This window comes from Agelaius phoeniceus, chromosome Z, assembly GCF_051311805.1.
Source record: "Agelaius phoeniceus isolate bAgePho1 chromosome Z, bAgePho1.hap1, whole genome shotgun sequence".
NCBI classification, from domain to species: Eukaryota; Metazoa; Chordata; class Aves; order Passeriformes; family Icteridae; genus Agelaius; species Agelaius phoeniceus.
This window is the reverse complement of record NC_135303.1, coordinates 57,329,783-57,355,546: the sequence shown is the minus strand read 5'-3', so window position 1 is coordinate 57,355,546 and position 25,764 is coordinate 57,329,783. Positions and strand designations below refer to the sequence as shown.

The window sequence follows — 25,764 nt, the reverse complement described above, 5'->3', positions numbered from 1 at the left end:
TTTCTCGATCAAAACAGAAAAACACCCCACGAAAGACGGTCCAAAACCCCTTTTGAATACATACACAAGTTGGAAGCACCCAGAGAAACTGAACCTGTTTTAGTTAACTTGCATTTTGCCCAAAACCTTAGCCTCCATTGCAGACTCTAGAATTTAGGTACCAAGCTGTGTACCAAGCTGGCTGACTTCCCACTGACTTAACCAGAGTGATGGCATTTCCTTCTACAGAATTCAGTATCACTCTGCCAAGGGAGCCAGCCTTATGCATAACATTTCAGGCTCCTCGCCTTTACCATGTTATTTTAAAGAGCAGCTGTATTAAAAAGGCCAAGTTCATCAACCACAAATTGGGGGAGGGGGAGACACCACAAACCAACCAACCAAAGACAATAAAAGAATCTTCACTTAGTCTGGATCCATCATATCTCTATGTGCCACACACCTTTAAACTTTTTAATCTGTTTTTATTCAGGAAGTGAAATTAAAACTTTAAACTATAAATACAAATGCCAAGGTATTACATGAGATATCCAGAGGCGTTATATTTTTTTTAATTTCTCACAAATAATTCTTATGGAACTCAACATACATCTGGGAAACAAGTTGAAGTTTTGCATACAATGGAAAACAAGTTACACAGTTATATCTCATCTTGCCAATTTGCAATTCCTACCTCATACAAACAAGAGCTCAGGAAACAGGTATAATTTTTTCAGTAATGGTAGAGCAACTCTGCATGAAGCAAGCTGTCTAAAACCAGGTGTACTTTACAACTGTTTACTCAGTGACATCACAAAGTTTTGAAGTATTTTATTTATATACCGTCACCAATATATATAGGTATTGCAAAGAGGGCCAAACACTTGCAAAAATGTCAAGTTTTACACATTTGCGTATTTTCACCTTTCTGCCCCCCAAACAGCAAAGCAGTCATTGTTTTCACACGATCTCTTTAATTTGTCAAAAAAACCCCACATAACTCCATCTATATGTCAAGGAAATTGAAGAGCAAGCTTAACAGCAACTCTAACTTATAAGGGAAAAAAAAACAAACTAGGTGTATCCATTTTAGTTATGACCTTATGTAGACCTGAAGAAAAATGACCACCAAGAATAGGTTCACTAAATTTATTTAAAAATCCTAAAATGTTTCTTACAAAAATGCGTTTCATTCTGCACACTGCTCTCAACAAATGCCAGGGACATGGGACCTACCACATTCTCCCCCTTCAAAGTAAGATACAGTGTACATAAAGCAGGGTGTTCACAACAATTACAGAAAAACAGTACAATTTACCACCAACAATGAACAAAAATAGAATTCATTCTCTCTGCCACTTCAAAATTTCAATGTTAGTCTCGTGCGCCCTTCCCCCCCCATGTATCTGTAAGGAACTAAAACATTACATCTGGTGTACAGCAAAGATTCCACTACACCTCAAATGCAGAACACCTATGAAGCAGAGGAATGTTGGCTTTTTAAACAGAAGCAGATAAAAAAAAAAAGGGTGCAGGACTCCTTCAGTTCTTCACTAGTCTTAGAAAAACTTTCCAGAATACTGCTTCACACTATAAAAAAGAAAAAATAATCTTGCATTAGAATCCTTCAACATCTGCATACTGCTTCACACTATAAAAGAAAAAGAAAAAAGCATGTATTAGAATGATGGACCATACATCTTGCATCAACATTCATAAAGCATATTAAATTACAAATTACTAACACATTTAAAAATACATAATTTTAAAATGTCAATGGCTAACAATTATATTAGTGTATTTCAGGCATAGTTAAATATTAGTAATCTAAAGCCAAACATTCCAGTTAAGATATTAAAACTGCTATAGCAGCCAGAATGTTAATACAGCAAATGCTATCTGTAGCTGTTAATATTTGGCAGAAAAGGCAAAGTACTGTCAGGAAGGTGTGAAATGCTGCATAACAGCCCCAAATCGATTTCAACTTGTCCTGTAGAGGCATGGTCTGTGCCATATGGCAGACTGTGATTTGTTGTCAATTTAGTTATCTAAAAACAACAAAATCACTAGTCTTCCACACAGAACTAGGCCAACATCCACTGAAATCTTCTATATTTTCTACAGGCTCTATGTAATTTATTACAAGTAGTTTTTTTGCAGCAGTTTTCACCACAGAAATGAGAGGACTGCTTGGTTAAGATGTCTTCCAGCAAGATTAGTTTTGAGGGTGTCTTCATTTTAATTAGAATGGAGAGCAGAAGAGAATCAAGGCAGAACTACCACTAGAGAAGTTAGGTTCAAATAGTTACTTAAAACCTGCCTTCTTAAAAGAATGATTCACAGAGGAGAGCAGTTTTATAATATACATGTCAATTTGACAGTAAGGACAACAATAAACTTTAACTTGCCTGTTCTGCAGCAAATACTGTGCATTTTGTATCTGGTCCTGTGTTCCTGTAATAGTTATTATCCGATCTTCTGAGCCTTCTAGTGGTTCATCAATTTTGATCGAAGCTCCTGACTCATGACGTATTTGTTTGATTCTCTGGCCTCCCTTTCCAATAATAGATCCTGCCAACTAGGAAGAAAGCAAAAACATTAAGTTCCTGATACAACTGCCTTTCCAAAAGCTAGAAAATTACACCACCACTTGAGTAGTTTCCACAAATTCAGTTTTAAGTGCTGCAATGGGAGCTTATTTCTTTATAGCCTAAAAGTATCCCCTGTGGTATTAATTGTATAAACACAGATGAGATTAAACTGGGAGAACCAGCTCTCATTTGCAAAACATGGGTTACAAGGACCATATCTATTACTGAGTATTAACCACAAGTAGAATTCTTTAACGTGTCTCTGAAGACAGAAACCAAACAGTCAAGCATTACACTGCTGGCAATTTAGAAACACTTGTTTTGTATTAGAAGTACTTAATCAAGCATTTTAAGTATTCTAAAAAATGGCTGTGACTTCTTTTTTAAGAGAAAGCCTGACTTGAAAGCAACTCAACTTTACTTACATCTTTGGGAATCGTTACTTGTGTTGTGATGATGGGTCCACCAAGATCTCCATATGAACCACGCCCCCCTGCATAAGAATAATCTGATTTAAGTGTATGCATCAAGCCCTTTAGTAACTATATAATGAACTACACGCAAAGGTTCTACATGAACACTTACCATAACCAGAGCCACCCTCAAACTGTAAGAGAAAAGAGAAAAAAACAATGTGAACAACCACATTTCATTAACACATTTTTACCTTAAGCATTATATTGTTAACTTTGAGCCCATTTAATCAAACATCACAACCCTCAATCTGATAGAAATACAACAGTGTTATGCCATCAAGGGCATCCTGAGGCAAAGATGGAAGACCAGAAACAAAAAGGGTGGCTGGGAGAGATCTCATTAACCTCTGTCCAATTTGGACCAAAGGCCATCTCATGCAGGACCACAAGTTGGATGCAATGATTCTTGTAGGTCCCATCCAACTCCAGATATTCTGTGATTCTTATCCTGCCCTATCAAATCCTCTAAGAATAACACATAAAACGACAAAGAATTCCGCCATGCCAGTTTACCAAGGCAGTCTCACCATCTCAGCTTCTTGCAGACAGCTGCTGATGCTGAACTACTTGTGACCTCTGTACTAAACATTAGAATACAAAATCAGGGTAGAGCCACCTTATTAATACTACAAATACAGCTCAAAAGACATTCCAGTCTCCAGTTACGGGGCTAGAAGTCTGCCCAGCAAATCGCCCAACTACATCTACACCTTTGATTCTGACCATGCTACAAACCCTTTACATCTTAGAATAAGCAATCACGACAATAATTACTTCTGTTACATCTGATCTACCATACACCGAATGTAAATGACTGCAACGAGCACTCCTGGCTCTGTTATTTTTAGGATTTGTAAACTTGCATTTGACATCAAATTCTCATTTCATCTAATGTGTTCTAAGTGTGCAAAACCATGTATTTATACTTTGCTACAGAAGCAGAGAATAAATATATGTGGTTCTCTCAAATTCAACTTCTGAAGGAACTCTTGGGGTGTCTGAGAGGAGGCTGGGGCTACCTAAACCTGAAACTATCAGCCAAGCTGATAACATCTCAGTGATAATATTTAAGAAAAGAGTAAAAAATACCCAATGTGCACTGACTGCAAGAGAGAGCAAGGATGAAAAAAGTGCTCCAGGAACTGGCATGGAGACTACCCTACAGCCCATGGAGAAAACCACACTGGAAAGGATCATTACACTGTAGCCCACTGAGGGATGCTATGCTGAGAGCAGGTAGAAATGCCCAGAAGGAAGCCACACAGGCAAATACCTGTGCCCTGTGAGAAGACTAACACCCAATTAGTCTGTTCCTGAAGAACTGTACCACACAAAGGGGACCCACATTGGAACAGTTCCCTAAGAACTGCAGTCCACTGGAAACAGATCATTTGAGCAGCTCCAGCTGTATCATTCCATGAAAGGAACCCTACACTGCAGAAGGGGAACAGTGCAGAGAGGAAGGAGCAGTGACAGGTACAACGAACTGACTGGGAACCTACCATTCCCTACTACCCCTTGCACCATTCACGGCAGAGAAATAGCAGAGTAAGGAATGAAGGAGTGAAAGCTGAGTCTGTGAAGAAGTGGAAGTGGGTGAAGGTGTTTTTCTGTTTCTCACCATGTTACTCAAAGTGGCAGTAAACCTACTCAAGCCAACTCTGTTTTGCTTATGATGTTAATTAGCAAGTGATCTGCCTGTCTCCATCATGAGCCAGACTTTTCTGTCTTGCTTTCTCCCCTCACTCTACTAAGGAAGGGACATGAGAGCAGCTGGGTAGGCCCCTGGTATCAGTCAAGTTCATCCACTCACAAGGAGGGGCCCATAGAAGTTATAATGTAACAACTTTCCCAAAAAATATTCCTTACCACATTTCTTTTTGCATCAAAAAGGAAGCTATTCAGATCAAAGTGTTGAGCTTATCCTCTGTCTCTAAGCAACCTGTATTGTCTAATCATGTTACTAAGCAATACATATTATAAGACAACATAACGGAGCTCACAAGTCCAAAATACAAGACAATGAAGGACTCTGCTAAAGATTAAACTGAGAGGCTGATCACATAGCATACTGCATACACACACATGTTGCTGCTGGTATTTGCCATAGGATACCTTTTTGGACTAACTTCTTTTAAAGAAAATACCTTTCCTTGATCACATCTGCCTCTCCACATCACAAAATAATAGAATTTTACAGCAGTTGCCATGTACATAAGCTAAGAATTGACTTTTCACATGAATTAATAAAAAGTATTAATTTGGCAGCATTTTGCCATCTTCAAGACAGTGGCAACACCTGATGTATTCTCTAATTTCTACAATGGAGTGACTACGTCGGTAAACAAGAAAAGGGCTACAGGTACCATGTACTTGGACTTCTGTAAAGGCTTTGACATAGTCCCCACATCCTTCCCTCCAAACTGGAGAGGGATGGAGTCCACCGGTAGACTGCTTATTGAATAGCGATAGTTACATCCAGGAGACAGTGTCAATGGCTCAGAGTTTCAACAGACATTAAGTGGTGTCCCTCAGAGACTGGCCTCCACTGGGACCAGTGCAGAGAGGAAGGAGCAGTGCAGACTATTCAATGTCTTCATCAATGACACAAACAGATTAGGTACACCTGCAGCAAGTATGCAAACTGAGTGGTGCTGTTGACAGACCTGAAAGACTGGATGGCATCCAGAGGAACCTCGTCAAGCTCCAAAAGTGAGCGCATAGGAAATATCATTCAATTTAACAAGACTAAGAGCAAGGTGCTTCACCTGAGCTGATGCAACCTCCAGTACCAACACAGGCTGGGGGAGGAACAGATGGAGAGCAGCCCTGCACAGAAGAACTTGGGGATGCTGGCGAGTGAAAGGTGGAACATGACCCAGCAATGAGTACTTTGCAGCTCAGGGCATGGTTGCTACTCTGGGCTGCATCGAAAGGTCAAGCCTTGAGATCCCAATAGGAGTACTGCATCCAGCTCTGGGGCTCCCAACATTAAGGGCATGGATCAACTGGATTAAGTCTGGAGGAGGACCACAAGGATTATTAGAGGGATGCAGCACCTCTCCTGTAAGAGAGTCTGAGAGCTGGAATTGTTCACATTGGAGAGGAAAAAGCTCCAGGGTGATCTTATTGTGGCCTTCTAGCTCCAAAAGGCAGCCTACTAGAAGGCTGGAGAGGAATTTTCACACAGGTATGTAGAGGAAGGACAAGGGGCAACAACTTTAAATTGAAAGAGCGTTGGTTTAGTTTAAGTATTGGAAAGAAATTTTTCACTGCGAGGGTGATGAGGCACTGGAACAGGTTGCCCAGAAATATGTGGACTCCCAATTACTGGAAGTGTTCAAAGCCAGGTTCAGTGGACCCCTGAGCATCCCAGACTAGTTCAAGGTTCTCTACTCATGGCAGGCTGGAATTAGATGATCTTTAAGGTTACTTCCAACCAAAATCATTCTATAATTCTGCAATAACATCCCAAAACCTATCTGGTCACATTTTCAAATAGATTGATAGGTAAACAAAGTTGATTCACAAATAAGTGAGAAGCTATTTTAAATATTTGCTGCTTGAAATAAAATCCCACAACATTATGGAAGTAAAACAAAACATAAATCATAAATTGATGCATCTACAGTGCATCAGTTACGGAGAAAGTTACCATGTACCCAAATGAAAATACTGTGTAAAGGAGGCAAAAGAAGCACAGAGAAGCTCCTCTATTCTCACCAGACTGCTTCATAATTCCGTATTTCGATTAACATTACCTGCCGTCAAAGGACACATCATTAAGTCTGCCCCTAAATTCAAAGTCAGAAGAATGGCTTTATAAATTTTAATAGGCACAAGTTGCCATGGACTACACTCAAAATCTCTTAAATTTGCTTTATCACTGAACTCATTCAATAAAGCAGTTTTCCAAAACAGGCTGAAAACACTCACCAGCTCTGGTGGCTGCATGTCATCACAGGCATCCACATGACACTGCATCATCTTCCAGACGCAACATTAGAGGAAGAAAGGAAATCCAGGTCATACAGACTTTTAGAGAATGTTGCAGCCAAACAGAATGCAAAGTGGTATAAAGAAACCTTTATACCATTAACAAAGACTTGAAATTATGTGATTTAGACTACTTTCAGAACTCACTGGCTTTTAATTTTACTTTGGGGCAACTCTAAATGGGAAACTTTTGTTTTCCTTCTCTTTCTATGATATTAGCAGATTTTTTCTCTCACTAAGCAGTTCAGAAACTTTTTCCTCTCACTCAGAAGCAAGGCAAAACTTAAGCCTTCTTTTTTCTTCCAGAAAGACTTTTTATATTTTTACATGTATTAATTCTGCTATCTACTAAAAAAGGTTTAGTAAGATTGAAACAAGTAACTGCAAGTGATTATGCCAATTGCAGGTTAAGCAGGAAGGACACTGCTTCTTATGTTTTACTATAATATACCTCATCCTGTTAGCAAGTAGACTAACAATCTACCACTGCCTAACCACATTAGAAACTTAACTATGTTTCTAAAACATATGATATATGGCATTTCTTTCTTTCAGAATTTTACTGTTTCAACAAGTGATGTTTATTTGTGCAAAATTAGTTTCTGAACCAGGGTGTCTTGGCATACATAATATTTCACGTTGCAGACCAGCACTGAGTAGTTCTAGTCACTACTCAGAACTGGAACAGAAACCAGATGACAGATGGGCTGGATAAGGCAAAGAGCTTAACTTTGACATATAATAAAAACCCCTGCATGCAGTCCTAACTGATGTCAAATTCTTTTGTAGTAAGTTTTTCTAGTTTTTAAGAGTGACCTAGGAACGTGAAATTTTGTTACTTCCTTCCAGCATCTGCACTAATAAATTGAAGAGTTGTCATACATTCTTCCTTTACTAATTTTTACATGCTCCTGATAATGAGGGTGTTAAAAAATACACAGAACTCAGGATTTTTCAGATCACCATAGCCCTTATGGTATGCAGGACTTGATCTGGAGTGTTACACACTGTAGTAGTTACATTTCTATATGCTGATAAACAAGTCTGTACTTTGGAGAAAAAGCTTCAGAACAGACTGTAAGTAAATGAGCATTTAAACAGCAGTATGTACTTATACTACAACTTTAAGCCAGGCTAACAGACAAGTAGCATCTTAAGTGATTAAATCTGTATGCCAAGAGAAATTTACGCATCTTTTAAAATCAAAATGGGTTTTTCTCATCTCAGCATTTACAAAGCTGTCAATGCTCAGGAAAAACCACAGTTCAGCATCCAGTCTTAAAGACTGTCAACTGTTCTTTCTGCCTTTAGTGAAAAAGAGAACTGGCAAAAAAAAACTGGTTTTGTACAGTAAGTTTTTCCAGTATTTTTGAGATGTTCATCAATTGTTGCCTTTCATTACACCTATGTAGGACAGAATTCATGTGAAAACAGCATTTCTACTCTTTAAGAGCAGTTTTTTCATCACAAACCACAGTAATATTGGTTTCATTTAAACTTTTAGCTACACAACAATTTTTGATGCTTGTAGCACAGGAGGACGTTACTTTTTGGCATAATGCTTGAAACTGTGATGTCGTGCTCAGTGTGGAAATTTCTGCCTACACAATTTAGGATATTAGGATCATGATTAACTAAAACTAGAAATTAAATTCCATCTTTGCTGGGAAGTAGTCCTCACTTCAATGGCTATAACACTTGGTTACAAAGGAGCCAAAGTTATAAGCAGCTTCACTATGAAAAGAAATGAAATTGCTTTTTTTTTCCCATGAAAGAAACCAAGCTAGTAGAAATTCCTCCCTTGTCTATAGAAACTCATACCAATAAAGTGAAGGTCAACCTGACAGGCTAAGCCTAAGTTAAAATGGATTTTCTAGCTGAACTGAATAAAAATAGAACAAAATTAGAACAAACTACTGCCCAAGAGTCAAGCTAAGTAAGACTGTGCTCAACCAAATACCCAAAGAAGGGCAGGCTGTTAAGTTTATGTACTCTAGCACAGGCTTTATAAGCTGCTAACAGAAGAACACAATACCTTAGCCCTGAAAACATGTCATTACAGATAAGGAATCTTGGAGAGGTACTTCTCCATTCTTCCAGTTTCTTAGCATGTAGATTAGCATGGGAAACAGGTTTTTTTTTGTGACTGCAAATATTTGTAACTGCAAATCTTTCCTTTTATTATTACTAATAAGCATATGGCATTCTTGCAATCTGGAGTTCCAGTAACTCTTAGTTCCAGTAACTCCTAAGGAGTTCATATGAAGCCCATTTAGGTAGCCAACTTCATAGCTCTTTTTCATCTTCTACACTAATTTTGAAGAAAATAAAAAACGTGTCACCTGTTATCTTAAAGAAGGTGCCAAACAAAGCCAGAGGAGAAAAGAATATTGCTACTATAGATATCCACCTCTGTTGTGATTTAAGAGCAGCTGGTAATTAAGCACTACAGAGCTGCTTGCTCACACACCCACAACCAAACCCCAGTGGAACTGGACAAGAATCAAAAGTAAAACTTACAGCTTGACATAAGAACAGTTTAGTAACTGACAAGAATGAATGTCATACTGATTAAAAAAATCTGAAAGATGGCCAGTTCCAGAAAACCTACAGACCTGAGCACAATCAAAATCACTGAATCTTTTTGATGGCAGGGAGAAAGAAAGAAAACAAAAGAGTACCATTTACATCTCAAATATTCATCCACAGGAGGACCATTTGTATGGACAAAACATATGGTTTTACTGTAAGAACCATGTATGTCCTGCATGAAAGTGCATGTAGTTCAGCACGCTAACTGTACTTAGGGACACAACAGAGCAAATTTTAAACTCATACCATGCCATCGTAACGGTCTCCTGGTCTGCCCCTTCGGTCATAGGACATCAGATCTCTAAAACAAAAAAGACAGTAGTATTTTAATTGTGTTACGTGTATTATAAGCTAGCTTGTTTATTCTTATCTGAATTTTCCCATTCAGGGTTCACATAAACTTAGTATCAAACTACTCTAACCAAGTACTGAATAAGAGAAGTTTCAGAACTACTGACTATAGTCCTGGCAACTTACTACATCACAGCAGGTAATTAAATTTCAGTATACTTCAAAATACTCTTGTCTAATACAGGCTCAATCCTGCATAATCACTACCAATATAGAAGCATGGAAAAATCACTGAAAATATGAATATGACTCAGATATAGAACATGAGTTCTATTATCTCCTATATTTTATATTTATAATTATCCGACAACTTACCCGCCACGAGGAGGTGGTGGAGGAGGAAGAGGAAGATTACGAGCTCTGCTGCCACCTCTAACACCACGACCTGGTGGAGGTGGTGGAGGTCCTCTGCGAGGGCTCATATCATCATAATCTCTTCTTGAGGGAGGCATAGGTCGTCCACCACGACCAGGGGGCATTCGATCAAAACCTCCTCTTCCACGCATGGGAAAGCCCACTGGCCGTCCCCTTCTATCATCAAACATCATTGTGAAGCCACCATAGTCATACGTTTCATCATAGAAATTGGGATCGTAAGGCTGGGCCCGTCCTTTAATTGGAGACTAATATAAACAAACAAAACAATTCCCCAAATCAGATATTTATATTACAACTGGCATATTTAATTACTAACACAATGCATTTGGAACATGTTCTTGATTTCACAATGCTGCCAAGAAAGGAGATGTTGATGTGCTTCCTGTGAACTTAACTATGACAGTAAAACTACTTAGATGTGGCAGACACATTTTGTTTTTCTTCCTCTTTGAATTTTTCATTCTGATCACATGCAAAGCATAAATGGCCCAGTACCACCAAAAATTGCTCATGAGGTGTACCCCAATTCTAAACAACAGGAACAGATCCCAAGGTTCATAACTGTCCATCATTTGCTGCTGGGAAAGCACGAGGTACTAAATTTAAACCAGAAACTGAAAGACACCATTTTTCATCCCATTAACATCTAAAACATTCATGAATGCCAGTGAAAGAATAAATTTAATAAACATTACCTCAGAGATAAGATCCAAGATAATCTTGATGCACTCAACAACTCTATCAGGTTTTCCACCAATAAGCACCACTCTGTCAGTCGAATGAGGACAACACTCCTGAAAGAGCTTAATGGTGGTCTGAGTGTTCTGCAGAAGAAAAAAAAACAAGATTATCAAATATATTTTAAAAAACTTTATAAAACCATTACAATATTTTAAAAATAGATTCAAAATACAATTAAGTTCCGACCCACTTCATTTTGCATGCTCGCTTTTGAGTTACCACACAAAATTTCAAGATTACATATTTTAAAGATCTCACTGCTCTAAATTTTGTATTAAGAAGAAAAAAACCCCAATTTTCTCCTATTTTAATTATGATGCAGCTATGATGCATCTTTTAATTAAGCATTAGAAAAAGGACCACATAACCATTGTGAGCTTACACGTAACCATTGTGAGCTGTATTAGCTTCCAAATTAAACATGCTCTGAATGCTAAGACAGCAATGTTGCTAGGATTATGTCTAGTTGTCTTGTCTTAATCCATGCAAACAAGTATTGGCTTATACCTGAACTGACCTGAAACTGCCACAATGCAAAGAAACTCAACCATGTGTTTTCAGTTCATAGAGACCATAAAGTTTTTAGAATCTTACTCTTTCACTTAAAAAAAATATGGTCTTCCAGGAGTTAGAATGAAAAAATACAAAAGCAAGCATGAAGTCTTTCCACAGTACATCTGCTGTGGAGATGGTTTCATTCTCAGCTGTTTTGTGTGTTCAACCACACAAATAATTCTACACTATGTAGCAGTTTGGTCTAAAAGGAGAAATGAATACAGTTGTAATAAAATGAAGTAAAAATACTTTCATTAAAAACAGTACTCTACCAAAAATATGTTTAACCAAGTCCTGGCCCTACCACTGACATTACTTCTGAGGGTCTGCAAGAAAATTGCAACTTCCCACAGAAATTGCAACTTCTCTGCCCCACAACATCAAAAGCATGTATGCAACACATTGAGAAGGAATTACCACACAGCAGATACTTAGATGTACCCCTTATTAACAGAAAACATTGCTTATTGAACAAAATGAAATCTCAGAATAACAGAAAGCAAGTACCTCTCTGAGTTCTTTAATTTTAGCACCTTTGACACCAATAATGCCTCCTGCCAAACTCTGGTGAATAAGAAGTCGAAGTTCGCAGTCGAAGTCACTGCCTTTGTAGTGTTGGTACTGTAAATATGATGCATATAGGGAGAAGCAAATAAAGATGATTCACAAAAATTCAACATTTGGGGTTTTAAGCTTCTTCTTTATAAAAAGAAGGGGGCGATTTAATTTATTGCTGAATTGTAGTTGTGTATTTCTTTTGATACAACCACAACAATTTAAACACCTCACCTCAATGTGAAGTATCACTTTTTCCTATTTTTTTCATTATTTATTAAATTACACTGCACCGCTTGCTATAATGACTTAAGAAGGCATCAAACAGTGCAACACTTATTATTTGGAAAACGGGAAATGTTAAAAATATTAGTTTAATAAACAATGACAGACTTTGCCCTCTACCCAAAAAATGCCAACATGACAGCCATAATCCTTCTTTAAAAGGCTTTTGGCATTTTTCACTTTTCTAATTTCCTGTGTTTAAAAAGTAGTAAATACTCTAGAACAATCTCATTCAAAAGTTAATCTTTTCATTCTAAACAGAAGAAAATTTCAAGATAAATACCTCTTCTAAAGTAGGGATAATCTTCTTCAAGATTTCTCCAATTGTCTCTATATCTGCACTTATACTCAAGATACTGTTGGAAGCCACAATGACAGACAATATGGAGAGGGTAGAAAAGAAAAATAGAAGTAAATTCTTTTTATCATCACGCACAACGTTTTTACAAGATTTACTACAAGGAAGAGATTACAAGTATTCCCCATTTAAAGTAAACCTGTTTGCTCAATTTACAACACATGCATCTTTGTTTATGCCCAGTATATATGCATGAGAAATTTAAGATTAGGTAGGTCTTGCAGAAAGAGAAAGACAGAATGGGCTTTTGGAAGGGCTCAAATTAAGCGGGCAAGAAACTGACGCAGAACTGAAAAGTAGAAGTGAATATTCATGTTCCCCGCCACCACTAATTAGGATACCCTCGCTATTACATTCGTAGAACCGGCACACCTTCTCATTTTAAATGTGAGGATATACAAGTGGTGAACGTTGCATCTGGAATAAGGTTATGGAACTCAGATTACTAATGGGGCCTCCAAGAAAACAAATACAAATGCAAGACAAAAAAAAGACGAAACAAATGAGAAGTGAAGGAAAGCGAACCGGAATTAGCACTTCATCAGAAATAATTATGAACAGGCAATGTTGAGGGGAGCAAGGTGGGCCACAAAGACAGAGCGAGAGACTATTTTGAACCAATCTGATTTACAATGCAGCAAATATGCAACACTTGAAGCTGTGCTCCTTCCATTGAAATAAAATTAGTGGATTGTTTGGGTGGGCAACTCACGTAAAAGTTCAGTGACAAAAAGACTTAATGGGGAAAATAAGACAGAAAACTTGAAAAAAAACAATACACCGTCTATAAGGGGATACTATTTAATTATATCAAAGGCAGGTAATAAAATACATTTCTCTCTTTCTATTCAGGCAGTGAGGCATAAACTGTTGGGACATACCGCTCGGGGCCACTGCTGTCTGGGACTGAAACACTGGCATTGTACTGCATTGGTCATTGGCGTTCGTGGATGTTGGCATTGGGCATGGGTATTCAATCGGAAGTTGTCAAGTATGGTACCCGTTTGGCAACGAGCACATTTTTGGGCATAGCCAACCAGGGTTTTCACATGGGCGTTCAGGGGCGGATGGGCCAACGTCATGGTGGGCAACGCAGGGGCAAGTCGATCCAGTACATGGGCAACGGAGATATATGGCCAAAAAAACAAGGAGAGGGAAAAGGGGGAAAAGCAATAAATTTTAATTTAATACAAACTATACTCATTACTCTCAATTAATGAAACAAGCTTAAGTTGTTCTGAAGGCTAACACAATAACGGATTGCTACACCGACTGTGGCCTAACAGTATGGACTTTAAAAATGAGTCTCTTGATCTGACTAAACTACTATTTATTTTCAATAAATGATGTTTCAGTAGCAGGCTGGCTCATGAGGGTAGACGCAAAAACTGTCGAGACTGATAGTACTAGAACCTTGGGCAAATCGGGAGTTTGTGATCCAGACCAATCTAAATTATCTGGACATAGGTGACATACTGATTTACTCAAAAAACCAAACCAAAACAAAAATCAAAACAAAAAAACCCGACTAAAAAAAACCCTAAAAAAAGAGGAACAACTAGTTGCCAAAGTTAGAGAGCATATGTATGATTCCTGACCATTTCAACTAAAATCTCAATTCTAGTTGCAGTAGTTTATGAACGCAGTTGGAACTGATTTGTAATGATATACTGCCAAATCTTGTGCTGGACAGAGTCTTGATTGGAAAAACCATTGAAATTGTAGCTGATGTTAAGTACAGGAGTGTAAACGAATGAAATTTAAGAAGTGTTGCCAAGTTTTATAAATACACAACATTAACGCTGAGCATGTGTCCAATCACCAGAGTCAACCCCCCTGTAAAATGTGAAAAGGCATTAAGTCATGACCATTTAAAAATACTTCCAAGTAATAGAATACAATGTTCCTTTAGTGTTTTATACTCATATTTAAAGCAAGAAACCTTAATATTAATGGTTTTGTGCTTCATGTGCAAGCTGTTGAGGAACGGATGGGTGACTTCATTTTGCTTTTTTGAAGGAAGTTAAAGAATTCTTTTATCACTGGGTTAAGCCAACCACCTGCAAGGGTTTCAGCAGTACTGTAACTGATGCACACATATGGGGAATGGTACTATTAAGAGTTTAAGTTTTGTCAATATTTTTAATTAGGATGGTAATTCACTTCATGTTCAAGTGTGTAATTTAGCAGAATCCTATTAAAAAGTGAAGAGATTTAACATAAACCTCTCCTCCCATGCATCAGGCTGGATTTTAATTGAAACAGAAATTGAGGAACTGTTATCTACTCTGACAATCAATACAAATGGATTGTAACTTGGATGTCTATAGAGTTGAATTGCTCCCATTTCTAGAAATGCACGCAATAAAGTTTTCGATGTAGTGCTCTGAAAGAAGCAGTGTTAAATTAGTTCAAACTCATATATACTCACGTCTGTACGAAGTGCTTTAATATTTTTGCCACCTTTTCCAATCACTGCTCCAGCATTCTGGAAAACAGTTTTCAGAAGTTACATTATGACAACTCAGTACAGACTAAGTTTATGAACTCAACACTAAAAACAGTAGATCTATTTTGGCTGGCTTAAGAGGTGGGGGGAGGCATCACTTTGGCATTAAAAAAAATTACCAAAAGCTCTTACAACCACAGAACACAGCACACAAAGAAAGATAACTCAGCTTTGCCATTAATATTTCAATTCTAAAGAGAAGTTTTAGGCAATTCTGCCCATGTTGAACTTCTCATAGACTAGATCTATTAAAAAAACCAAACTAAATGAGTGTAATGCAGGACAACTATTTCCTCCATTATCTGATCTTTTTTTTTTCCCCTTACGGAATATGTTTGCAAATTCCACTTTTAAGCTCCAAACATGTGATAATTTCAAGTGCTAGTATTGTTTTGCACATGATTTCTCAAAGCAATATAAATGCTGAAAGCAATAAAGGCTGAAATTAATGTTAACAGCCACCAACTTCATTAAAGCCACCAACATTAACATTATTACATTAATAAACTGACAAACAGGAAAAAGTAGGAATTGGAAAACCACATTTTTACCAGGTTCTTTCAAGGATTCTACAAAAAATATTGCTTTTATTACACATTATGCTAAAGGCATGCAAAATAGTTAATGGTACACTCCATGTATTTAATATTTAATAGTTACACTCCACGTAACTTGGCTATTGGTCAGAAATGCTACACAGAGTTCAGGCAACAGTCTTTCACACCAACACCAAAGACTGAGATACTTCAGAACATATAAATCATCTGTAGCAACTGGAAACACCAGAGCAAATTCATACACAGCAACTTGATTTACACTTGTCAACAAAATCACTGCAATCCCTGAAGAACTACTCCCACATTTCTTCCTGTTGATATAGTTGAACAACTTTAGTAGATCTATTTGAGAGAATTACTAAAATCTTAAGTTCTCATCGCACATATTTAATCTAAAAGCACTTATTTATAATCCTCTAAAAACCTTCTTCTTCAAAGACTCACGTACAGTCATTCCCCCCAAAATAGCTACCCTCCACTCAAATGTATCTTAGACTCCTTACTGCTCTACTTCTTAGCAAGTATATATTTTTAATAAACCCTGTATTGATACTTAGGGACTTACCCTTTTAAGAGAACCTGGAGGACAATTCCATTGCAATACCCCTACAGCTACCATTCCTATATACTGAAAATTAATCTAATAAGTTACCTCATTTCAAAAAAAGCACATAATCTCTCTATACTTCCATCTCACCACACACTTTGTCACCACCATCTTGAACAATGCTACACACGAAGAAAGTAAAAAAGCGTACTTTGCTCTGAAGCAAGATGCGCAGTTCAACCATCTCATCAGTGTTCCGAGATCTTTTGAAGGCCTGCTCTTCCTCCATATCTTCTGCAGGACGTTTGCCTGTAGAGAGGTCCATAGGGGGAAACATAAACATTTATTTAACTTTCTAAGTTGTAATGAAGTGGAACACATGCCAAACTTATGCTCTGTACTATTAATACATTCATTCCTATTAGCACAAAACTAATTACAGTTAATGCTCTATTCTGAGCATCCTCAGCACAGAAACCAGTCTTCACGTCAACAGCTTTCTTACTAATTAACAACTGAAAATTCATCTAAAAATCTGTGAACTATGGCTTAAATGAGAATGCTGCACATAGTCAGTAAGAAATTCACGACATTTTAGACACATCCAAAGGAATGGATCATCACCCACTTAGTACTTATTTAAAATTTCAATTGGGGAAAACCTTTCAGGCATAAAGCTCAAATGTATTTTGTCCAACACTGAAATACTGGTGAAATAACAGCAAAGTAGCACTTCAAATGTCCTGGGAAAAAATGCCACGAATCAACAACAATAATGCCCAAACATGCCTGGTAATTCCCAAGAAATTTTCCATTAAGCTCTTAAGCAATATTTCATATATTCGTACCCTTGCATGTAACTGTTACAATGAACAAAATGCAATGAACAGATATGCCCTATAGCATTCATACATATTCATGTTCTTCATACACCTATGAAATATTTTTCAACATTTAGTAATAACTTTCAGTTCTCATGTCTAAAACATATCAACAGAAAGATTATATATTTATGCTTCAAAAGCATGTGTAAAGATACATTAATTAAAATAGGAGACAATGCAGAACACAAAATTACTGCTGATGCAAACATATAGTAAAGGTAAATCATTATAAAATTCTTTGAAATACTAAAATTTTAAAAAGAGTCTTTCTAAAAATGAATAGTCCTTTAAAAAATTTACCATTTGTCTCTGTGTTGGTAAAGGTCTCCTCCTGTTGTTCAGTCTCCATTGCCTTTTTTTCTTATGTAGGCAAGCAAAACCTGTTGAAAAATAAAGACAGTACATTTTTTTTGTAAAAAGACAAACTGTACCTCATGCTAAAGTGAAAAAAATAAATGCCTGCTGCTAGAACTTACCGCTGTTATATATCCTTGCTGACAAAAACTCAAGTATTCTGGGCGGGATCAAAATCCAACAGCCTATTGCTTCAAGAGCCTATGAAAACAGCATAAATCAGTTGTGAGTCTTCCCACGTTGTGAGTCTGATTCTGCTACAGTCAGAAACCAAAGGGTTGACCTAAACTATTGCTGCAATTTTTTTTCCTTATAAAAGAAAAACCATAGCCAAGCCAAACACACCATGAAGAGAAGTTGGTGAAATCTGTAGACCTACATAAACCCTTAATGTCTGAATTACACTTCTTGGGCACACACAAGTTTTAAGTAACCACATAATCTCAACATTATAAGATATGTGCCTTGGTTTCTCTTTCTAAAGGGCACTACACCAAAATCTGGTCCTGCTATTTAGGCCAACACTATTTACACTTAATAAAAATTCCTGTTACGATAATCATCAGCATTTGTTTTACAAATTCTCTACTAGCACGCATTTGAGCATGTGTTCCTCTCAACTATAATTAATTAATAAAATGACAACTTCCAACTACACTAAAATAATGTCTTTTTAAAAATATCACCCTCTGCAGTTATATACAACCCACTGCATGCACACCCCCCCAAAACCTCCAAAATCACCTCTACTTCACTACAATTTTCTGAAACAGTCTGTGACCTGCTTTTAGTGACTAAATCACATTAGCGAGAAGCATAAATTAAAAAAAATTCAACTTACTATCATTAAAAATGTGATTTACAAATACAGCCAAACAATCACATATTTCCCTTTGCATTCCATTAACTTCCACTGCCTCAACAAACAGCAGGCACTCATTCTTGTATTCATAATCGGCGGAGAGAGAATGGGGGTGGGGAAGAAGCTGATTCTAACTTATTAAACGTACTCTCAGACAGCTATGTAATTGCTGCCCGGCTTGTAGGGGCTATAAGCAGGCTCTGTTTTCCCAACACATGCCGGCATTTCCACGTATTTGAAGCGGACTAACGGGCACGCACAAGTTTAGTAATAGCGGGATCTCAGACAAGACACTGCCAATATTGCGCTGTTACGTGGACGGGCGGTAAGGAACACATGGACAAAGTGAAACAGCCCTTTCAGACACCGGCTAATCTACTTCCAACTATCCCAAGAATTTTAAGGCAGCGGGGAGCTAACTGTGATCAGCTGCAGTGACCATTCGCGGCTTAGTCTCTCCTAGTCAAGCTTCCCCATACGTCATGTGTTCTCAGTAATCTTGCTCAGCTAGGTAAATCGAGGACATTCACATTACTAATAAAGTCAGGTTCTCTATGAACACTGAAGGGCTAAAGCACACACGAGAGGTGGAACCAGAGACCACAGACCTAAGAGATGAGGAACCTAAGAGCGCCTCCAAGGCGCAGCGGCGCTTCCCGCCTGCCCTTCTCTTCGCCCCCTCCAGCCGCCCGCCCAGCGCGGGGGGGACAGGGGCGAGCGCGGCGGCGCTGCTGCGGCACCCCCGCGGAGGAGCAACGGAAATGGCGCCCTCCGAAATGGCGCCCGCCAACCCGCTGCGAGGCGGAGCCGGGAGCGGAAGGGCCGCCGCCACCACCACGCGGCCGCGGAGAGCGTTACCCATCCTGGCCCGAGCGGACACAAAGGAGGTGCCCGGCGGCTCTAAGCCCGGCGCAGCGGGCGGGGCAGGGTCAGCCCTAGTGCTACGGGCACTCCGCCCTTCCCCTAAAGCGGCACGGCCGCGATGCGGAGCCTCCGCCCCCCGATCCGCCTCTGCGGCCGCTTCCGCGCAGGCCGCGGCCCGGAGCACCCTCGCTGCGCCCATCATAATCCCCCACAGAAGCTCTCCCTAGGCACTGTTGCCTGGGGCGGGCGCGGGAAGGCGGCAGCGGCCGCCGCACCCCTGCCCTTGGAGCGCACCCGCCGGTGCTGCGAAACGCGCGCTGTCCCCGCGGGGCAACGGGGACAGAGGCCACCTTAGGCCCCTCAGCAATAGCCGAAGTGGCCACACACCACTGTCCTCCTTGCAGTGTTTTCCTCGCTCTACCGCCAACCCCACGAAAGACCTATGGCCACGGCAGCCCTCGGCGGTTGAGGCCCCACGACAGGAGACACAGGCCGTCTCGCACCGCTGTGTCACGCCGCGCCGCCAAGCGGAGTCTATCGGCGGCTCCACCGGCCCAGACAAGGCCTTAACCGGCCTGTGTCCTTCTCCCACCCCCCCTTCCCTCCTCGCCGGCCCCGGCCGCACGGCGCCGCGGGCTGCGCGTACCTGCGCCCGCCGCCGGCCCCGCCGCGTACGGGAGAGAAAGGGGAGCAGCCTAGGACTCCGACGCACACATCCACCAGCGCCACCCGCGATTGGCCCCGCCACCGCCCCCCGCGCGGCGCCGCCGCCGCCTCGTTGGGTGAAGCGGCTGCCCGTCAGCACAGGAGGCGGCGCCGCGACCCGCACCGCCCTCCGTGAGGAAAAGGATGAGACGGGTCCGGGGAAAGGGTGGCGCCGCTAGACCCGTGCCGCGGCCGGCTGGTCTGCCTTTCCTACCTGGGCTGCGGGAGTGGCGCGGGCAGCGAGCGGGCGGCCCAGAAAAGCGGGAGCGGCTGCGGCCAGAAGACGAGAAAATGGCGGCCCCTAAAACCCCGCCTTGTGCGTGCACCCCGGTGCCGGCTGTAGCGAGACTCTCGCGATGATTCCACGCACGCCTCCGATTGGCTGGTGGGTGCTCGCGGCGGTTTCGGGGAGCGCGGGCTCGGGCGCAGCCCGGTCCCTCAGGCCGGCGGCAGCCGTGGCCGCCGCGCTGCCACCGCTTGCTCGCTCGCCCCGGTGAGTTGGAGCTCTCGGCCCCTCCGAGGGGCTGCGAGGTGCGGCGTGTCCTCATTCAGGTCTTCCTCCTTCCCCCACCTCTGCTTCCCTTCCTCCCTCAGCCCTTTCACCTCCTCTGTTGAAAGCTGGGGCTTTGCTTGGACTAACTAGGCGGTATCTTCCGAGTGGTGGATCTTTTGGGGAGAGATTGGAGGCAGGGTGTTCTTTTGTTCACTCTAAAGGTCAAAAATACCCCAATAAACACAACAGAACTCACACCTGGTGTTTCTTAAATATTCTTAGTGTAGGTTTTGTTTTCGTTGTGTCCTGTGGAGGGATTGAGCTACTCGGTCGCCCTTTCTAAGGGATTGAACATGATCCATGCGCAGTTAGGCAACTTGGTATCTTTTCAATATTTATAGTAGTGACATGGATGCAGGATTTGAATGCATCATTAGCAGGTGTGCTAGCGATACCGGGTTGGGAGGTGCTGCTGACTTTCTTGATGGAGAAGAGCCTTGCAGAGGGATCTGAAATAGATTAGAGCGCTGGGTAATTATCAGTGGCATGAAATTAAACAAGAACAAATCCAGATTCTGCCCCCTGGGATGGAGACCCGGGCACCAGTATAAGCTGGGAGAGGAGTGTGTGTGTAGAGCAGCCCTGCCAAAGGGATCTGGGGGTGCTGGTGGGCAGCAGCTCAGGGTGAGCCAGCAGTGTGTGCCCGGGCAGCCAGGAGGGCAAACCCCATCCCGGGGTGCAGCAGACACAGCATCACCAGCTGGGATTGGGATCATCCCGCTGGATCCAGCCCTGGTGCGCCTCACCCCGAGTCCTGTGTGCAGTGCTGGGCCCCACACTCTGAGAAGGGTGGGAAGAAGGTCCTGGGATGGTCCAGAGGAGGACAACAGAGCTGGTGGCAGGGCTGGAAGGCACATCCTGTGAGGAGGGGCTGAGGGCTCTGGGTCTGTCTGGGCTGGAGAGAAGGAGGCTCAGGGGTGACCTCATTGCTCTGTACAGCTCCCTGGGCAGGGGACCTGGAGAGGGAATGCTGCTGTGTTCCTCTCATCCAGCAACAGATGTGGGAATGATTCAAAGCTGCATCAGGGAAGTTCAGTCTTGACAATAGGAATAATATCTTTACCAAGGACAATAAAGCTGGTGCAAGGCCGAGAGAGTAAGTGGTGTTAGGAGTGGTTGAGGAAGCAGGGGTGGAGAAAAGGAGGCTCAGGGGAGACGTTATTGGTCTCCACAATCTACTTGAAAGGAAATTGTTGTAAGCTGGGGGTCAGTCTCTGAAATAGACCTTAGGTTGTACCAAGAGAAATTCAGGTTGGACATCAGGAATTTTTCACAGAATGCATGTTTAAGCAATGATGGAGTCACCATCCCTGAAATTGTTCAAGAAGTGATTGGACATGGCACTTGGTGCCATGATCTAGTTGGCATGGTAGTGGTGTTCAGAGTGAACTCAATGATCTTGGAAGTCTTTTCCAATCTGAATTATTCTAGTTCTAAGAGCATGATCAAACACTGAAACAGGCTTCCTGTAGAAGTGGCTGATGCCCTAAACTTGTTAGTTTCTAAGATGTATCTGGACAATATCCTTACTAACGTGCTTTTACTTTTGGTCAGCTCTGAATTTTTCAGGTGGTTGGACTAAATGATCATTCAGAGTCCATTCCAACTGAAATACTTCTGTTCTACTCTGTTTGTGCAGTACTACTTCCTAAACTAACAAGGAGTTAGAGTTTATTAGCCACTGATGTCCTTGATAGCTGCCAAGACTTGGCACTTATGCAGCCAAGTCCTGCCCTGGGTCTCCAGATAACAATGTTTCAAAGCCAGCTTTCTGTTGTCGGTACAAAGCTTTCAGTCACGGACTGAAAGTCACTCCTCTGATATAGGTGTTGATAGACCTCAGCTTGGTTCTATAGATCCTCTTCTGTTCCTAACAGTGCTGGTGAAGTGGGAGAGTAACATCCCAGGTCAATTTCTAAAGTAAGCTGTGTGTTAACAGAAAGAATACCATAAAAAAAGAGGAAATATATTTTAAAACCTACTGCTCTTATAGTTTGGGTTTTTTGTCCATTCACTTTCAATCTATAAGAAAAGAGTTTCATTTATATGTTTCTAGTTTAATAAACACAAAAGTGAGGTTGCTTGTATAAGTCTCCATGCTTTTCTTATATTTTGCACATAACTTTTATGCTGATAATTGCACATATGTTCTATGCTGATTGAAACGTTAAATGTTGGAAATGCCTGTGAATTTCCTTGTCTGTAGAAGTGTTTTTAATTTAAATTTTTTAATGCAATATAAGCATGAAACTTGTAATAATTTCAGTTTTTGTCAGAAGATTAAATGTCTTTTTGGATTCAATTTTAGGGAATTCCGTATCTGACCATAAAAGAAAATGTCTACATCTAGCATTGTTGCAAGAGTGGAAACCTGGCTTTCATCCACATGGCACGTGAAAGTTCCTTTAACATGGCTGGAAGCATGTATTAATTGGATCCAGGAAGAAAATAGTGGTAGTAATTTAAGTCAAGCTCAGATTAACAAGCAGGTATTTGAGCAATGGCTTCTTACTGATCTGAGAGACTTGGAATACCCCATTTTGCCTAACTGCATCTTAGATACTCCCAAAGGAGAGTTATCAGGCTGCTTCTCCTTACAGATTGATTCACTGGTGGATGTTAGCCAGCCAGCATATTCTCAGTTGCAGAAGCTAAGAGGGAAAAGCACTGTAAATGAAGAAGTGACAGCCAGTACTCAGACATTTCAGAAGCCCTGGGAAGCAAAGCCGACTCGAATGCTGATGCTGCAATTAACAGATGGCGTACATCAAATTCAGGGCATGGAGTATCAACCAGTGCCCGTTCTCTGCAGTAATCTTCCTCCTGGAACAAAAATCACTGTACAGGGCAATATTGCATATCGTCTTGGAGTTCTTCTGCTTAAACCAGAAAATGTGAAACTGTTGGGTGGTGAAGTTGATGCTCTTCTTGAAGATTATTGTCAGGAAAGAGTCCTTGCTAGATTAATTGGAGAAGCTGAAAACCCTAATTCTGTTGGACAAGCTGGACATGAACAGATTTTTTCAAGGCCTGTGGATGAGTTAGAACAAACTCTTGGCCCTTCAGATGAAGAGCTTTTAGCCAGCCTTGATGAAAATAATGAATTTACTTTAAACAAAATAACATCTTTAGAAAGTGGATACTGTAGTAGAAGCAACAATTTTAATACAGCCTCAGGTTCACTGAGTGCACACAATGGAAATGTTTTGCTACAAAAATCTGGAAGTCCTTTGCCTCACTCAGATGAACAAGTTTCACCTCCCACAGAATATGCTGATGGCTTTTTAAATGACTTTCCTTTAGAAGATGACTTTCTTCTGGAAGAAGAGATGCAAAGAGAGATGGAAGATGTGCCACCAGTGGAGATGAACAGAAACATCGGTTTAATTACTGGCAGACTTCCACATACATCTAGAAACTCCTGCAATTCATCTTTAAATGGCACTGGTGAAGAAGACAATGTGAATGAAATAGATAAGCCCAGGGAAGCTATCAGCAACGAAAAGAACATGAGAAGAACAATATTTGATGAAGATGGAAATAGCATTAGTAACTTTTTGCCGCACAAGGGCTTACATCAGACCTGCAGTTCATCAGCATTTTCTTTGGAAACTCCTCCTGAAGAGGGGCAGAATTATACAGACCTAGATGAGAGCAGATGTAAACACCAACACACTTCTGACAGCAGGGTATTAAATGATGATCCTGTATTTTCCTTAGAAATGGATCCAGAAGGAGATCAGCAAAGACCTGATTCGCAGATGTTTCCTTGCAAGGCAGTAGAGACACATTTAGATTTAGATTCTCCACCTTTCACATATATTTCCGTTCTCCTTGCAAAAAAACCAGAAACTGTTAGACTTCTGAAAGTTAAATGTTTTATTGTCACTCTCACTGGAAACCTCACAAAAAGCAATGGGTCCTGGGGTATAAAGGCAAAAATTTCTGATGGCTCTGCTTATCTTGAAGTAGACTTTGCTGATGATATTCTGACAAGTTTCATTGGCTTTTCAGTACCTGAGATTAATGAGCTGAAAAAGGATCCTGCTTTACGTCTAAAACTTAAGGATGGTTTAGAGAAATGTCAAAAGCAGCTGATAGATCTTTGTTGTTTGATGACCATTGAGTTTAATCCATTTCAGTCTAAAGCTACTGTATTAATTCTCCAGGATGCTGATGCTAGGCATCTAGAACAATTGAAGAAACGTTTGAATAAATAATATGTGCAAAATTCCAGACTATAGATTGGGAAATGTTAAAGTCAGATTTCCCTTGAAGAATTCTTGAAAGTTAAACTTCAAGTTAAGTGGTGTGTCTTTTATCAGTAATTATAATGTAAAAGTGAGACAAGGAGATGACTCATTGGAGCAAAACTGGGCAGATTGCTTTGTATGGTGACAGTATTGGAATAAGATTTCGAATATTTGTGTCTTCACCTTTTCATTCTGCAAAATCCTGCGCATTCTAGACTGGTAATCTTGAGTAGCAGAATTTGTCAATAAATGTATAACGATGAACAAACCATCTTGCTATTTTACTTTTTCAGGCACTTACCTGATTTTTAAAAGAAAGGTACAGGAGACTCAATTTTTTCTTGGAGAAAATCAGTTTAATAAATTTAAATCAAATACAGTCCCTTCTGTCTATGCCAATCTGAAGACTCAAATCTATATTCACTGTGCAAAAACCTAAAGTATAGAGACATGAAAGATTGTCTTCTAAATATTCAGGTGTGAGGGAAAAAAATCCAATCCTATGAAAAAAGGAGATTTTAAAACCCTCTATATTTTTACAAATAACTTAAAAGAAAGCCAAGTGTTTTAAGGTGTTTATTAGCAGAAAATTACTATAACATATGGGGATTCTATTTTTGTCACATTAATGTTAATCATTGCTAGCAGTTTTGAAACCAGAGGCAACTCATTCATTAACTCTTATAGTTACTTGACTACATGTGTAGTCAAATATTTTTGCTGTGCACATGTTGTATGTATACTTATTGCTGGTTTTAATTTTGATTGAGTTTTTTAAATTTCTGCTTCTAAAATAATATATTAAAGTTTTCATTTAAA

At 40.2% G+C, this 25,764-nt stretch overlaps 2 protein-coding genes across 9 annotated transcripts; one reads left to right on the top strand and one right to left on the bottom strand.

The window, feature by feature from the left end:
- Positions 1 to 443: 443 nt before the first annotated feature.
- On the bottom strand, positions 444 to 20,486 carry HNRNPK (heterogeneous nuclear ribonucleoprotein K). Of its 7 annotated transcripts, none has more exons than XM_077171594.1 (16): positions 20,354 to 20,486; positions 17,831 to 17,909; positions 17,656 to 17,734; positions 16,682 to 16,792; positions 15,289 to 15,345; positions 13,739 to 13,782; positions 12,783 to 12,855; positions 12,167 to 12,295; positions 11,059 to 11,187; positions 10,301 to 10,608; positions 9,881 to 9,935; positions 6,983 to 7,033; positions 3,156 to 3,177; positions 2,996 to 3,078; positions 2,388 to 2,557; positions 444 to 1,630 (listed from the first exon to the last, which is right to left on the bottom strand). In XM_077171594.1, exons 3-16 carry the CDS (start codon positions 17,701 to 17,703, stop codon positions 1,597 to 1,599), a joined length of 1,314 nt encoding a protein of 437 aa, XP_077027709.1. In that variant the 5' UTR covers positions 17,704 to 17,734; positions 17,831 to 17,909; positions 20,354 to 20,486; the 3' UTR covers positions 444 to 1,596. The 7 variants fall into 7 exon arrangements, with proteins under 7 accessions (XP_077027709.1, XP_077027711.1, XP_077027713.1 ...); XM_077171596.1 differs by lacking the exon at positions 20,354 to 20,486 and adding an exon at positions 20,081 to 20,204 and having other exon boundaries at positions 16,682 to 16,779; positions 17,655 to 17,734; XM_077171598.1 differs by lacking the exon at positions 20,354 to 20,486 and adding an exon at positions 20,081 to 20,204 and having other exon boundaries at positions 12,167 to 12,280; positions 16,682 to 16,779; positions 17,655 to 17,734.
- On the top strand, positions 20,385 to 25,764 carry RMI1 (RecQ mediated genome instability 1). Of its 2 annotated transcripts, none has more exons than XM_077171592.1 (2): positions 20,385 to 20,524; positions 23,001 to 25,764. In XM_077171592.1, the coding sequence occupies exon 2, from the start codon at positions 23,029 to 23,031 to the stop codon at positions 24,910 to 24,912; it is 1,884 nt and encodes a 627-aa protein (XP_077027707.1). In that variant the 5' UTR covers positions 20,385 to 20,524; positions 23,001 to 23,028; the 3' UTR covers positions 24,913 to 25,764. The 2 variants fall into 2 exon arrangements, with proteins under 2 accessions (XP_077027707.1, XP_054507955.2); XM_054651980.2 differs by having other exon boundaries at positions 20,471 to 20,632.

Bases quoted from the DNA above. Each gene is read 5' to 3' on its own strand.
- HNRNPK (XM_077171594.1), bottom strand. From the start codon at position 17,703: ATGGAGACTGAACAACAGGAGGAGACCTTTACCAACACAGAGACAAAT. The intron at 13,783-15,288 runs GTGAGTATATAT...TGACCAATGCAG, and splicing joins TTAAAGCACTTCGTACAGAC to TACAATGCCAGTGTTTCAGT. The intron at 3,178-6,982 runs GTGAGTGTTTTC...TTTCTCTTACAG, and splicing joins ACATGCAGCCACCAGAGCTG to TTTGAGGGTGGCTCTGGTTA.
- RMI1 (XM_077171592.1), top strand. From the start codon at position 23,029: ATGTCTACATCTAGCATTGTTGCAAGAGTGGAAACCTGGCTTTCATCC.